This window comes from Schistocerca piceifrons, chromosome 6 (genome assembly GCF_021461385.2).
Source record: "Schistocerca piceifrons isolate TAMUIC-IGC-003096 chromosome 6, iqSchPice1.1, whole genome shotgun sequence".
In the NCBI taxonomy this organism is placed as follows: Eukaryota; Metazoa; Arthropoda; class Insecta; order Orthoptera; family Acrididae; genus Schistocerca; species Schistocerca piceifrons.
In genome coordinates, this window is record NC_060143.1 from 593,201,885 (window position 1) to 593,218,038 (window position 16,154).

The 16,154-nt window shown below is 44.4% G+C and overlaps 1 protein-coding gene across 1 annotated transcript in view; it reads left to right on the plus strand.

Moving 5' to 3' along the window:
- The window catches only part of LOC124803479 (translation initiation factor IF-2-like), a 74,060-nt gene that overhangs the window by 31,259 nt on the left and 26,647 nt on the right, over window positions 1-16,154 (plus strand). The window contains exon 3 of the mRNA XM_047264671.1: window positions 14,756-14,884. Coding sequence (XP_047120627.1) covers window positions 14,756-14,884 — 129 coding nt within the window. The remainder of the gene's footprint in view (window positions 1-14,755; window positions 14,885-16,154) is intronic.

A 16,154-nucleotide genomic window follows, 5' to 3' on the forward strand; every position in this document is an offset into this window, starting at 1 on the left:
ACACCGGCGAAATACTTCAGCAATAAAAAATACGGCCGTTGTTAAAAACTTCGTAATATTTATGAGAGTAAAAGTTGATGTTTTGCTAGATTAATTACAACTGTTTCTTGTATGTGTACTTCTCCCGACACGAAATAAACAAATGTGGTCGACAGAAACGTCGTATAGCTGTATCTTTTGTAGCAATGATCAAAGTACTTGACTAGCCACTCTGTCAGTTAATGAAAGTAAAGGGTGGTGTTAGGGAGGAGGCAAGGGAAGGCGACAAGAGCTCCACCCGCCGTGGACGAATCCCTGTGTGTAGAATTCCCAGGTCCAGCTGCACGAGATGACATGCGGCCAACTTGCAGATTCAGTGGAGAATCGTGTTGGTTATCTTACGGCCACTGCTGCCTGTTCGATGAACAAATGAAATACGTTGTACAACGAGCACTGCAGCAAACCCCTATCTGCTGACACGGCACTAATTTTTTTCAGCGTATTCCGGAGTGTAATTCTCGTCATCGGGCGGTCGTTACAGCCCTGAAACACTTGGTGTGAACACTATGCGGATCTTACGATTCAGCTGACTTCGAGTCGTGACATGTGAAATGAAACGGCCGAGGAGGAAGGGAATCTCATAGGCTAGAACATGTACGTCTCTGTCCCTCTTTCTCTCTGTCGTCCCACCCACTGCGTTGCCGCTTCTCCAGTCCTCAGGCCTGCAACTCATTTCACTGCCAGGATCACTGTGTGGCCCCACGTCACTCACCAGTAATCTGTCATTTGCTGTTCACTCACGTCGACACATTCCGAAACGGAAAGACCAAAACCAAACTCTGTAAGACTGTCCTTCAAATATTTTGATTTTTTCATTAACTTTCGCTGTTTAAGATCCTTCGGTACAGTTGTCGCAAATGTTCTAACTGACGACATAAAATGGCCGCATAGCTCTGTTCACACGGAAGATAACGTCGCCCTACCACGGAGAATCTGCCACCATTGGTCTTTAGCGGGGAAATGACCATGTGGTACGCGTACATATCCCAGATTAGCCTCATTCTGCCATGACCACAAGCTCTACGCAGTTTTGTAGACTTTAGGTGTGCTATGCTGAGGGGCAGAAGAACCACTGTTGGCAGCACTGTAAACAACTGCAAAGCAATGTTACTCGCTAGACAGAAACCACCAGAAGTGAGGATGGAATTGCAGTAGCCACTACGTAGATTTCTGATTTATTTTACTACCCGTACCGATTTCGGTCACAGCGGCCGGCGCCAACGTTGTGGAAGAGCATGTATTCCCTGCTGCTAAAAGTTCTTGTCCTGTAGGGGTAGCCAAGTTTTCACTGCATGACTAACACTCTCGCCCTGTTCTTAGTGTGTTCCCCGTAGATAACCTTTAAGCGGCCCAAAGAGATGGTAGTCAGAGGGTATTAGGTCTGGACTGTAGGGCGGATGAAGCAATGATGTCCAACCCAATTTGGCGATGTGTTCCCGGGTTCTCAAACTTGTGTGTGGAAGTGCATTATCGTGTTGGAGCAACATTTCTGCTGGGTTCTTGTCCGATCGAAGACGTTGGAAACTGTCCTTGACCGACTACTGTAGAGGGAAGTGTCGAGTGTGATGCGCCGGTCGGCACGAATAATGACATCCGCACGATTCAGCATGTCTGGAGCAGTGGCTGTGGGAGGACGTCCTGAGCGTGGCTGATCCTGGAGCTCTGTTTCTGCATTTCCTGAGTCTGTAACTTTCTTTACCCATCGCCCAACTGTACTGCTATCAACTGAAGCATCGCCATGCACTGCACACAAACGTTTATGGATGTTCACCACTGTTTCTTCTTCTGCTGCTTGTAACGTGAGTCGTGTGCAGACGCCATTTTGACGCTGTACTACGGCTCTGCCATTTGCCACAACGGTTCGAAACTTCACCGGCGCAAAGAACAAACATCAAATGTGAAGCGCCAACAAGGACGTTTGTCTATGAATATTAATGGCTTTTTAAAAAATGTGAGCCATTACTTATTGAACGACGCTCAAACTTCAGCCAACTCGAAGATTCGAATGAGAAACGTGTGTGGAACTCCATAAAAAAAAAGGCTGACTTCACGTTGACGTTTGTGGCGTCTCCTCGGGGAAACGATACTCATTAGTGTGTCCTGTGTCAGCGGCAGAGCTCACCGTTGTCGGAAATTCATAAAGGATGTCGAAGGCATCACGACGCGTTCAGAACGTCCTGCAGCAGCGTCTGGTTCACAACTGCGCTTATGCTTAGACAGTGCGACCGTACGGGTTATCGGACGAAATTGTGACTGGGCTGAAGATATCTTTGGAAGGACGTGTAATATCGATAGAAGCATTATCAGGCGCGCCTCAGGGAAGTGTGTTGGGACCTTCGTTGTCCATGTTGTTTATTAATGGTCTTGCAGACACTATTAACTGTAAATTCGTACTTTCCGCAGATGACGCATGTGATGCGAAGTACAGTACGAAAAAAGTTGCAGAAATATCCAGTCACATCTTTATAAGATTCCAATGTGGTTCAAAAATTAGCAGCTTGCTTCAAATGTTCAGAAATGTAAAATTGTGAATATTCAAAACAAAACAGGTATCGCTCCCGCAGGGATTACGAAGTGAAGATTAGACTAACTGCAGCGCGCAGAGAGGAGTGTAATCGACCGTTCGACCCGCGCTCCGTACGTGAATGGAACGGGGAGAAGCGCTAATACACTATGTTCAAAGGCAAGTATCCACTGCCTAGCGCCTCTTAGTGGTTTGCAGAGTATAGCTGGTCCAGGTTACGGACGAAGCGTTGCTCGCACTTAGAATGCCGGTAAAGTGTCTAAGAAATAAACAGTGCGAGCAGCCGTCCTACAAGTTGGCAGCTGTCGCAGTTCCTCGCCAGCAGATTTGAGCTGCGGATGGTTCAAATGGCTCTGAGCACTATGGGACTTAACTGCTGAGGTCATCAGTCCCCCTAGAACCTAGAACTACTTAAACCTAACTAACCTAAGGACATCACACACATCCTTGCCCGAGGCAGGATTCGAACCTGCAGCCGTAGCGGTCGCGCGGTTCCAGACTGAAGCGCCTAGGACCGCTCGGCTGAGCTGAGGAACTAGAAGTAGTTTGTGATGACTAGCTACTTATTTCAAACTATTCAGTGTGGGGTATTCTACAGTCTGGCACTCTCGAGTAAACCTTATTGTATAACTGATTATAGATATTTTTGTACACAAAATTTCATCAGCAGTGACCTTATTTTTTAAAAAAATTACAATCTTTATTGTAGACATCAATATATTCCTCGGTAAATTAAACCGTTCAAGTGTTGTCGTAAGTGAATAAAAATATTAGCAGAACATGTGCATTGAACTAAAAGGCGAAATAAGGATTTTTTTCCCTCTCCATTGACACAAAATACCATCAAAATTCTTTATGACGTTTTCTGTTAGCTCGCTCGGTTACTTTTAATCAGCAGGCAGTTGCTGCACGCAGGTGTAAGTCTGTAGATTCCAATTTCTCCAACCAAGCTCAAGACTCTCCTTCAATAGACCGTGTTGTTCTTTTCCTTCAGATCCCGTTCAGTTAAGCAACCTCCTTGGATATACGAGGCATGTTCAGAACGTACATGTACTGTGACTGTAACGAGCTGTGGATTTTTGCTTTTTGAGCGTTGGTAATACTGGCAGAGGGGGATCCCCTGACCAGAGCGAGTATCACAGGAAGACGGCAGTACGCGCCAGCTCGCGTTGTGGTGTCCACTTCCGTGAAGACGTCGGTACGAAATCCCGCCAGATGCAAGCCACATGGTCTGATTCCCGTTCCCTGCTCGCGGAAGGTATAAAACACCTACCGAAATTTTTTCACGGATCAGAACGGTTTACGGCGAAGGTATGACGAACAGAACGAGCGTGTTTAAGTGGTGTTGAGAGTTTAGAGGCGGCAGGACAAATCTTCGTGTCGAACAGAGGAGGTGAAGACCTCCTTTTTGACTCATGAGCTGCTGAAAAAAACAGAGGAAACTGTCTGTGATGACTGCCGTTTGACATCGGATAAAGTTTCATACCGGAGACTGTACGCAAGATGCGTCACAAAACAGATGACACAACAACCACACGAGATCGAATCCATGAGCGACTTGAATTGGAAGGTGAGAATTTTGAGAGCTCTATTCTGACTGGAGATGAAGCGTCAGTGGTTCATTACATGCCTGTGGCAAAAAGACAGTCGTCACAGTGGCATGCACCAATTCCCCATCTGCCAAAAAATTCAAAATCACAATTTCGGGCAAAAAAATCATGGCCTTAGTGTTTTGGGACCGAAAAGGAATCATTTTGGTCGAATTTCTGCCTGAGCGACAGATCATCAATGCACAACGATGTTGTGAGAACCCTAAATAACTTGAAGGAGAGTTCAAAACAAAGGAGGGAAACGCTGGTGAGAGGACTGTGCTTGTTGCACGACAACTCCGGTCCCCACTCAGCCTGATCCACGGACGCGCTCTTGGAGTCGTGTGGCTGGGGTGCTGTATTTCGAACCAGCCCCCATTTTCCCCTGACTTGTTCCTTTCACCTTTCCATCTTCCTAAAGTCACAAACGAGTGGAATTAAACTTTCAACAGACAAGCAGGTCCAGAAAGAGGTTCCGAAGTGGGGGTGAAGTGACCTGAAATTCCGAGCAGAGCATTAAGAGCTTGTGCCACAGCTTACTACATGCATTAAACGGGACGTCAATTACGTGGAAAAATAGTCAACAAGTCTATCAACAATATCCTGTAATTTTTTTCCAAGTCATTTGTCAAGTTTTCAAGTATGTTTTTTTCTACAAAAATAAAAATAAAAGTCTAGTACACTTATCTTCTGAACATGCCTCGTGTTACTCTTAGCCGGTCGACAACTTCCTTCTGGTTTGTTCTGGAATTACTCGCACTCCGTCCACATGTTTATGCATTATACGGAAATCCACGGATGTGCTCTGTCCGTAATCGTACAGTACCGTTCACTTTGGTCAATCAGTTAAGAGTTGAACATTCAGATATAATACGGTTCGTAAGTCGATTAGTGAACAAGGTGGAGTGGAAGGTGTGACTAAAAGTCTAATGAGAATGAAACGGAGGCAGCCAGAACACGTAGGCAATCGACTGAATGACTGGCCGGACTGGTCTGCAAGAGTGGTTGGGGGGGGGGGGGGGGGGGGGGGGGCAGCGTGCGCCGGCGACACGCTACACTCGCTTCCGTTATTTCTGTTTGCGGGTCCCGCTGGGCGTCAGATGTCGACATTCCGTGAGGCGAGGTAGATCAGAACGCGGCAGCGTGTTCACAACGGGGCGGAAGGAAAACTGATCTCGTGTCGCGGTAAACCACAAACTTGAAACTCTGTGCGATTATTTGCAATAAAAACACGACTTTTTTTACATTTCTAAAAGGCAGCGTAACAGAAAATGTGAGAAAGTTTTGGTCGGATTTAAAAAATTTAAAACCTTATTTGAAATCCATCAATCATTCTACAAAATTCCTTTTACTTTTGTTACGTAAAGTTCGTTATGCAAAGAGACCGATTTTTTGATGATGTAAGTTAATAAGCCGAACATAGCACAAAAAAGACAGAAAATGTTCTGCTTTATGAGTATTTTCATGGTTTCGTGGCGCAATGACTGTTCCATTAAATTTCGGGTGTGCATACGCATAAATTCTGCTTCTTCTTCTTCTAATATTTCGGCTGTCGGGCTATGTCGTCCTCCCATGGTTTTTTTTTTCCTGGGAATGGAGCGAGCTGCTGGTGATCCGTGTGGCCTATTAAGGGTCGCGGCGGTTCTGTCCAACCAGACAAGCTGATAGGGGGGCCTATGGGGGACCACAGCTGGCACTGAATGGGAGGGGGCTTACAAGTTGCGGGGTACGCCTTACAGCCAACTGAAACCTCCCAAAAACCTTGGTCGGGACCAGCGAATTAGAAGTTGGAACCATTTTAATTCATTTGTGGGATACAAAAATCAACACACAAGGTGTTTATGTGTTACTGAACAGTGTGAGGTGTGCTGTCGTCATTGATCCCTCCAGCATTCAGCACTACCTAAGTCCTTTTAACCTCGCGGACGGCGCTATTGCGCATGCGCCCAAACACACACACGGGCGCCAGAGACACTTATCGGCGGCAAGAAAGTATTCATTACGCACGGATTAGATTTTTAGCTGCGCCGTCGATACACGCAAGGATGCGAATGTATCACTGTGAACGCACTACGGCGACGTATTTGTAAGTTTATTGTAGAAAACTCTGGATTCCATAACTTGTCCAAGCTACGACTCTTGACATTTTTAAAAATACCAGTAATCCAATATATCGATATTTATCATTAACGGTTCTCAATACATCGACAAGAAATGTCAATATATAGGAGGAAAAAAACTGTCAAGAGATATCGATATATTGGAGGAAAAAAATATCGACATATCGGCCTAGAAAAATATCAGCTGCACATTGTAAATATACTGCCCGTTTTACAGCTGTATATTTATGTATTGATTTATTATTAGATATTCTGTACATCAACAAGCTAGGAGCCTGTCTATTCCCCTTAGCGCAAGAACTGAAAGAAAAACACTTAATTTGGAAATTTGTCAACTAATAACGGTGCTTTGTGAAGAAGAAATGCTTGCATTACAATACTTTTTTGGTCGTCTCTTGTGTTTTTATTTAACAACTGTGCACATGCTGCATCGTCATGCAATATTTCAATCCAGTTAACCTCTTATACCTCATTTTCTTGGATTTGTCATTGGCTACATGTTGAATAAACCTTTTCTTTTTTTTCATGCTGAAGTAGGATAACTGCGTAGTGAAGCTAAACGTTGCTGTTCCTGTTTGTAGCGCCGACCGCCGATTACGTCAGCATTTCCACTCACACGTCTCCACTCGCCGCAAGGACAATCTTGTAGTTTAGATTCTCGTTCATCACTATCAGCAACTGTTTTTAAAGAATGCCGATGTGAAGAAACACCAAAGGAGTTCCATTAAAAATTGTTTTTTAACACCAGTGGAGTGCTATTTCTTCACATCGCACGTCTTATTATTCCACCCTCACCGCCACCCACACCCAGTGCAATCGGACTTCTTACATTTTGATATCGACATATAGATATATCGGGGAGGTAGGTGTCGCTGGCACATATCGATACTTTGGTGTATGAAATATAGATATATCGATATTTTATCAGCAGCACTAGTCGAAGCTGAAGCCGCTATCTCTATTAATTAAATGATTCGCCAGACGAATGACAGTTGCTTCTTTCACCACCGATTCCCAAAAAGATAAAGTAGGCGCCAAAATTTCGGCGTTCTCGCACTACATAGAGTGACCAGTATCAACACAGTGCTGTGCTGCAGACATTTGTAGGGGGTCTTGTAAACCCCAGTCTTCCGAAGCATCAAATCACCTTCAACCGTGCGCAAGAGTACTGTTGTCTTCGAAGGAGGGCAAAAATCATTTTGACATTTCGCTTGCCGAGTATCCGTCGTATTTTTGACGATAGACTTCCAATAAGCGGCACGAAAGCATGGATTTTAATGTTTCTTTCTCTCCTTTCATCTCACTCTGAAGATGGCTGAACAAAGTACAGCCGAAATTTTAGAAGAAGAATCGGAACTTACGGGGATGCGAGACAGAAATTTAATGGAGCAATGTTCTGCCATGTCTGTTGTTTAGAATATAGAGGAAATCTCCAAACGACTCTTCAGAATAAAAATTTACCGATCCAGACAATTCTGGGGTTATGCTTGTGCAGTGGTCCAGTAACGAATAGTCAAATTTATTTTGTTGTAACTGACAAGTCGTTCCGCCTCATGAATGAGGTTTTGTACAAAAAATGTGGGAATGTTCTTTTCTCCAAACTGCAGACTTTTATAAACATTCTCGGTTTACATAACTATGTACGAGGTGCGACAATAAAGTCATGACACTGATTTACATCGCAAGATGTGACAACCCTGCAGGATTGCGTAGGCACAATATCTTTGACCTCGGTCTATAAGCTGCTTCTAGCCCAAGTGGCACATCGATGCAACTGCTCAGTCGTGAGTTGTGCTGTAATAAGTTAACATGTGTTTGAGTCTCTCGTCACGGAACTGGAACCGCATAACATTGCGGAACGGTATTCCATTTCTTTTTGCGTTCAAATGCGTAGAAACGCGACGACAACTTACGGTAAGCTTCAGAAGGCTTTTGCAGAGGAGGGTATGTCAAGAACTCAAGTTTTTAGTTGGCATAAAATGTTTAGTGAAGGCAGAACGAATGTTGAAGATGAAGACCGCAGTGGACGACGGATGTCAGTTTGGCCAAGGTGCGTGAACTCTATCTGATCGAAGATTATCCATGAAAATGATTGCACAAGAACTGAACATCAATCGAGAAACGGTTCATCTAATAATAACTGAGGATCTTGGTATGAGGAAGATTTGTGCAAGAATGGTCCCCAAAAATCTCACACCACAACAGCGAGAAACACGGAAGCAATTTTGAACCTCAAAACAAATTTCAGTACTACCACAGCCACCTTATTCACCAGATATCGCTCTGTGCGACTTTTTTCTATTTCCAAGAGTCAAAATGGCGGTAAAGGGACACCATTTTCAAACAACACAAGATGTCCAAAAAGCTGTGACGTGTTACCATCAATGGCAGGAGCGCTGGATAAAGTGTGCGCAATCAGAAGGGAACTACTTTGAGGGAGACAACACTAAACTTGACTAAAATGGTAAGCAACTTTTTTTTTCAGATCAGTTTCATTACTTTATTGTCGCACCCCGTAGGTTTACATGACTCGAGAACAACATAGCCATGTGAAACAGTGAGAAATGTTTCGTCAGGAAGGCAACGGACAGGGGCCCCGTGCGAGTGCGTACGAGTGGACAACGTGGAAGCAGCTCAGTCCCATTGCAATTGGACGATACTGATGGCGTGCGTGAGCCTCCGCACTGAAACGACGACCTGCGGTTATGGAAATACGTCGTACCTAATGTGCGGATAAGCTGTGATTGGGTGTGCAAACAACAAATTTCAGAAGGTCACTGCCACGAAGAAACACTGCGCAACGCAAACATATACAATCGTTCGTTTGACGAAAGATCCGTACCCAAAGACTGGAAAGTTGCACAGCTCACACCAGTATTCAAAGAAGGTAGTAGGAGTAATCGACTAAATTACAGGCCCATATCATTAACGTCGATATGCAGGAGGATTTTGGAACGTATATTGTGTTCGGAAATTATGAATCACCTCGAAGACACAGTCAGCACGGATTTAGAAAACATCGTTGATGTGAAACACAAGGAGCTCTTTTACACACGCGAAGATTTGACTGCTATTGACAAGGGGTTTCAAATTGATTCCGTATTTCTAGATTTCCAGAAGGCTTTCCACACTATACCACACAAGCGGCTTGTAGTGAAATTCCGTGCTTATGGAATATCGTCAAGTAGTGTGACTGGATTCGTGATTTCCTGCCAGAGAGGTCACAGTAAGTAGTAATTGACGGAAAGCCATTGAGTAAAACAGAAGTGATTTCTGGCGTTCCCCAAGGTAGTGTTGTAGGCCCTTTACTGTTCCTTATCTATGTAAACGATTTGGGACACAATCTGAACAGCCGTCTTACGTTGTTTGCAGATTACGCTGTCGTTTATCGACTAATAAAATCATCAGAAGATAGCAAAATGATTTAGAAAAGTTAACTGCATGGTGTAAAAATCGGCAACTGACACATAATAACGAAAAGCGTAACCCCATCCACATGAGCGCTAAAAGGAATCCTTTAAACTTCGGTTACACGATAAAACAGTCGAATCAAAAAGCCGTAAATTGACCTACATACCTAAGAATTACAATTATGAACATTTTAAGTAGGAAGGAGCGTATAGAAAATGTTGTATACAATCGTATTGTTACAAAAACTATTTCCAAAAGCAGTAGTTGAAATACATTGAAGACGCAAAGAAACTGGTACACCTGCCTAACATCATGTACGGTCCCACGCGATTACGAAGAACTGCCGTAACTTGACGTGGCATGGACTCGACTCGTGTCTGAAGTAGTGCTGGAGGGAATTGATGCCACGAATCCTGCAGCGCTGTCCATAAATCCGTAAAATTACCAGGGGATGGAAATCTCTTCTGAACAGCACGTTGCAAGGCATGCCAGGTATGCTCAATAATGTTCAAGTCTGGCGAGTTTGGTGGCCAGTGGAAGTGCTTAAAAGAAAGAAGAGTGTTCGTGGAACCAATCTGTAGCGATTCTGGACGTGTGGTGTGTCGCATTGTCCTGCTGGAATTGCCCAAGTACGTTGAAATGCACAATGGACATGAATGGATGCAGGTGATCAGACAGGATGCTTACGTACCGTGTCACCTGTCAGAGTCGTATCTATACGTATCAGGGCCCCCATATCACTTCAACTGCACACGCCTCACACAATTACAGAGCCTCCGCCAGCTTGAACAGTCCCCTGCAAACACGCAGCGTCAATGGATTCATGAGGTTGTTTCCATACCTGTACACGTCCATCCGCTCGATACAATTTAAAACGGGACTCGTCCGACCAGGCAACATATTTCAAGTCATCGACAGTTCAATGTCAGTGTTGACGGGTCCAGGCGAGGCGTAAATCTTTGTACCGTGCGGTCATCAAGGATAAACGAATGTGCCTTCGGCTCCGAAAGCCCACATCGATGACGTTTCGTTGAATGGTTCGCACTGTGACACTTGCTGAGAGTCCAGCAATGAAATCTGCAAGAATTTGTGGAATGTTGTCACGTTGAATGATTCTCTTCAGTCGTCGTTGGTCCCGTTCTTGCAGGGTCTTTTTCCGGCCGCAGCGATGTCGGAGATTTGACGTTTTACCGGATTCCTGATATTCACGGTACACTCGTGAAATGGTCGTACCGGAAAACCCCCACTTCATCGCTATCTCTGAGATGCTCTGTGCCATCGCTCGTGCGCCGAATAATAACACCACGTTCAAATTCACTTGAATCTTGATAACCTGCCATTGTAGTAGCAGTAACCAATCTAACAACTGCGCCAGACATTTGTCTTATATGGGCGTTGCCGTCCGCAGCGCCGTATTCTGCCTGTTTACATCTATCTGTATTTGAATACTCGTGCCTATACCAGTTTCTCTGGCGCTTCAGTGTAAAATGAACATAACGTGTAATAGGTTTGTTTATCAATAATTCTTCTGCTACCGATCACGATTCTTTTTATTTTGCTTTCACACGTTTCCGGAAATGATTCCCATTTTCAAGTACATTTTTTTGTGTTTGTTATGCCATTTCCATGTGATGTGAATGTGTGAGAGTCTGCTTCATTTCGTTGACTTTACTGCAATATATAAGAAACACGCGATTATTTAGTTCGTTGTCGATCTTTTTGTTAATTTAGTGGAAAAATTTAGAAGAATTTGTGGTTACAGATTTCTTATGGTCCATTTGTGCAGAGTCTCACACACACTAAACATCAGACGCAACTTGCTGTACACTTTAAACATGGAAAATATCTTATATAAACAAAACAGTTACAAAGATGTTCCTACAAGAAATCAACACAGATAATATCATAGGTCTTCCATACAATATGATATGCTTTTGTACAGAAGTTATTTATCTTTACAATTTGGATCTTAATTTACTTATCTCGATTTTACAATTGTACTTAATGTATCGCAGAAGATTGCAAATTTTTTCAAAAATCATAAAGTAAAAATTGAGTTTTCTACATCTAATAAACTAAAACAAAAATTAATACATAATATAAAGTGTAATCGCGATCCATATTCAGACTCTCGAATATGCAAGGTAACATGCCAGGAATGCTCCATGTTCTACCTAGGACAAATACGCCGAAGTTTCAACACCAGGTACACAGTGCACATTAAAGCCTGTACACATAACAGACACGCTACATCAGCCATAGCAACACACATACATAAACAGGACACCCATTTGGATAAATAGAGCAAAATGTCAAAGAACTCCAACGACTAAATAAAGGACATAAAATAGATTTGCTAGAAGGACTGCAGATACACTCACATTACAGAAAATATGAAGATAAAATATTAAACTACATGCTTGAAAGTGAATCAGTGAATTACTTAAGATATTTCGATAGCATACGTAAATAAAAATAGAAACATATAGATATAAGCAAAATCGTAAAATCGATTTAAGTAAATCAAAATCCAAATTGTTACCATAAATAACGTCTGTACAAAAGCATATCATATTGTATAGAATATCTGTGCTGAATTCTTGTAGGAACATCTTTGTAACTGTTTTGTTTATATAAGATATTTTCAATGTTTAAAGTGTACAGCAAGTTGTGTCTGATGTTTAGTGTGTGTGAGACTCTGCACAAATGGACTATAAGAAGTCTGTAACCACAAATTCTTCTAAATTGTTCCACTAAATTCACAAAAAGATCGACAACGAACTAAAAAATCGCGTGTTTCTTATATATTGCAGTAAAGTCAACCAAATGAAGCAGAGTCTCACACATCCACAACATGTACATCTACATCTACATTTATACTCCGCAAGCCACCCAACGGTGTGTGGCGGAGGGCACTTTACGTGCCACTATCGTTACCTCCCTTCCCTGTTCCAGTCGCGTATGGTTCGCGGGAAGAACGACTGCCGCAAAGCCTCCGTGCGCGCTCGAATGTGTCTAATTTTACATTCGTGATGTCCTCGGGAAGTATAAGCAGTGGGAAGCAATATATTCGATACCTCATCCAGAAACGCACCCTCTCGAAACCTGGACAGCAAGCTACATCTCGATGCAGAGCGCCTCTTTTGCAGAGTCTGCCACTTGAGTTTGCTGAACATCTCCGTAACGCTATGACGCTTACCAAATAACCTTGTGATGAAACGCGCCGCTCTTCTTTGAATCGTCTCTATCTAGTCTGTCAACCCGACCTGGTACGGATCCCACAGCGATGAGCAATACTCAAGTATTGGTCGAACGAGTGTTTTGTAAGCCACCTCCTTTGTTGCTGGACTACATTTTCCAAGGACTCTCCCAATGAATGTCAACCTGGCACGCACCTTACCAACAATTAATTTTATATGATCATTCCACTTCAAATCGTTCCACACGCATACTCCCAGATATTTTACAGAAGAAAGTTCTACCATTGTTTGTTCCGGTATCATATAATCTTACAATAAAGGATCCTTGTTTCTATGTATTCGCGATACACTACATTTGTCTATGTTAAGGGTCAGTTGCCACTCCCTGCACCATGTGCCTATCCGCTGCAGATCTTTCTGCATTTCGCTGCAATTTTCTAATGCTGCAACTTCTCTGTATACTACAGCATCATCCGCGAAAAGCCGCATGGAACTTCCGACAATATCTACTAGGTCATTTATATATATTGTGAAAAGCAATGGTCCCATAACACTCGCGTGTGGCACGCCAGAGGTTACTTTAACGTCTGTAGACGTCTCTCCATTGAGAACAACATGTTGTTTGCTAAAAACTTTTCAATCCAGCTACACAGTTGGTCTAATATTCCGTAGGCTCTTACTTTGTTTATCAGACGACAGAGCGGAACTGTATCGAACGCCTTCAGGAAGTCGAGGAAAATGGCACGTACCTGAGAACCTGTATCTAATATTTTCTGGGTCTCACGAACAAATAAAGCGAGTTGGGTCTCACACGATCGCTGTTTCCGGAATCCGTGTTGATTCCTACAGAGTAGATTCTGGGTTTCCAGAAATGACACGATACGCGTGAAAAATTGGAGCATCGTGTGGAAATGGCATAACAAACACAAAAAAACGCACTTGAAAATGGAAATCATTTCCCGAAACGCGTCGTGTGAAAGCAAAGTAGAGAAAATTGTGACCAGTAGCTGATGAATTATTTTTAAACAAACCTTCGGTTTTTACAGTCTCCGACTTTGAGAATCTTTTATAATGGATCAAATCAGATAAGGTGTAGTGTTCTGTAAACGTTTTAGGAGCATTGGTACCGTGATTTCCGAAATGCAGGGAAGTCGAGTATGAAAATTACGATTGTCGATATAGGGCTTTCCAACCACCGGCTTCGGATCAGTGTGTGGTGTAACAGGCCTCGCCGCCACATCCCGACCGCTGCCGCCACGGAAGTGACGACGAGTGGAAGGAAGTAAGGGGGGCGGGTGTGGCGGCAGCGAGTGCGGCGGTGGCAAGAGTGTGATGTGAGTGTGTGTGCGACGAGTGCGAGCAAGCCGCCAGGGGTGGGTGACGGGCGCGGGCGCGGGCGCCGACAAATTTGTGGCCCCAAGGCCGGAGCCGAGCTGTGTCGTGTCGGGATCCATACATCTTGGGCGCAGGTAAAAAACGGCCAAGCAGGGGAGCGGAGGCGAGGCGGACGTGGACGTAATTGCGTGCCTCGGCACACAGGGTGGGTGGGGGGGAGCGCGGGGAGGGGAGGGGAGGGGGCAGCGGGGGGTGGGGATAATGCCGGCGCCGGTGGCGTGCCGTGTTTACGGCGGCCGATTTGCATACGATCCAGCCCCCAGGAGGTGCCGCCGGGCCGCGTCCACCAATCATGCGATAGAATTTGAATAATTATCAGCAGGAATGTTATATAGCAATCATTTAGTTTCGGGCCGGCCGGCGCGCTAGCATTCGCCGACTGAGAGATAAAAATTATATATCTTAGGGCGTTGTTTCTATTTTATTTCGATGATATAAGCGTAAATTAGAGTTTATGCGCCGGAGCAATGTTTTAAGGGCCCGCGGAGCATGTGGACAGCGAGCCAGGCCGCCGGTCGCCGCCGCCGTCGACACTCGTCGCCCGTGACGCAGCGTCGGAGGTGGCGGAGGGCGGCGGATGTGGAGGCTGAGGGTGCGGGGCGCACGGTCAGCCCACAGCCATGACTTTTATTACGAAAAAGTATTTGAGAGTACTTAACTCCGACTAGTACATAGAAGTGTCGCAAGCAAAGGGCGATATACAAAATAACAATGCTTCTTCAGTACATACAATTCAGAAAACGAGTCAAGTAGTACAGCTGACGCTCCTGTACAGGTCGCTAGTCTCGAGGTTTCTGTAGAGCTGCCTGCGGCCAGTCGGGCGCGGCGCCGGTGTTCCCTTCGCAGACAGGCCGCTGCTGTCGCGTTGTCGTCCTGGAGAGGGGCCAGTCAGCGTGCAACTGGCTGACGCCATGTTCACAGCCCCCTCTGTGCTCTCGTTCCCGACTGGCGTGCCGGGTTTGACTTTACGCCGTAACAAAAATCTTTGTCGGAAATGTTAATCGCAATTATAGTCTCGACCGTTCCTCTGATGCGTTTTACTATGCGTGATGGGACGTTATCATGGAGCAATATGACTTTGTGTTGCCTTTTTCGATGTTCCAGTCATTTTTCACGTAGTGCTCAATTTAAATCGATCATTTGCTGTCGGTAGCGATCGATGCTAACCGTTTCACCAGGTTTTAGCAGCTCATAATAGGTGACACCCTTCTGGTCCCACCAAACACAGAGCATTGTCTTCTTTCCAAAGCGATTTGGTCTTGTAGTGGATGTCGATGGTTTGCCTGCATTCACCCACGATTTACGACGCTTAGGATTATTAAAATATTTCCATTGTTCATCACCTGTCACTATTCGACGGAGAAACGACTTTGTTTTCCATCTGGCGAGCAGCAACTCACAAGTGGTCTTTCGATTTGCTTGCTGTCTTTCATTCTGTTCGTGCGCAACCCATTTCCCCACTTTCTGCACCTGTCCCACAGCTTTCAACCGAAGAGAAACCATTTTCTGCTTTCATACTTGTACAACTGGTATGCCACTGCTCTATTTGGATCTCCGGAGGGTAAACACACATTACGACGTTGTCATCAAGAAAGGAAGAGACATGCGTGGACAGCTACGTGCGTAACACTCGTCTCTGCACTGAAGACGACATCAACAGCATCTAGAAGCGTGTGCATCGCCTGACGGCTTTCAGATGTTGCTGGAGCAACTTCACGCTTTATTAAAAGTTTTAATTTCTAAAAAGAGTGAGAGATTTTATTAGATGATTTAATTAAAATTTTAGGCTATACTAATCCAAGACATCGACAATTTTGTGTAATGCCTCTTTCCCTCACACAGTTGACAAGAGTTTGGGTAACTTGCAGCTCTGCTG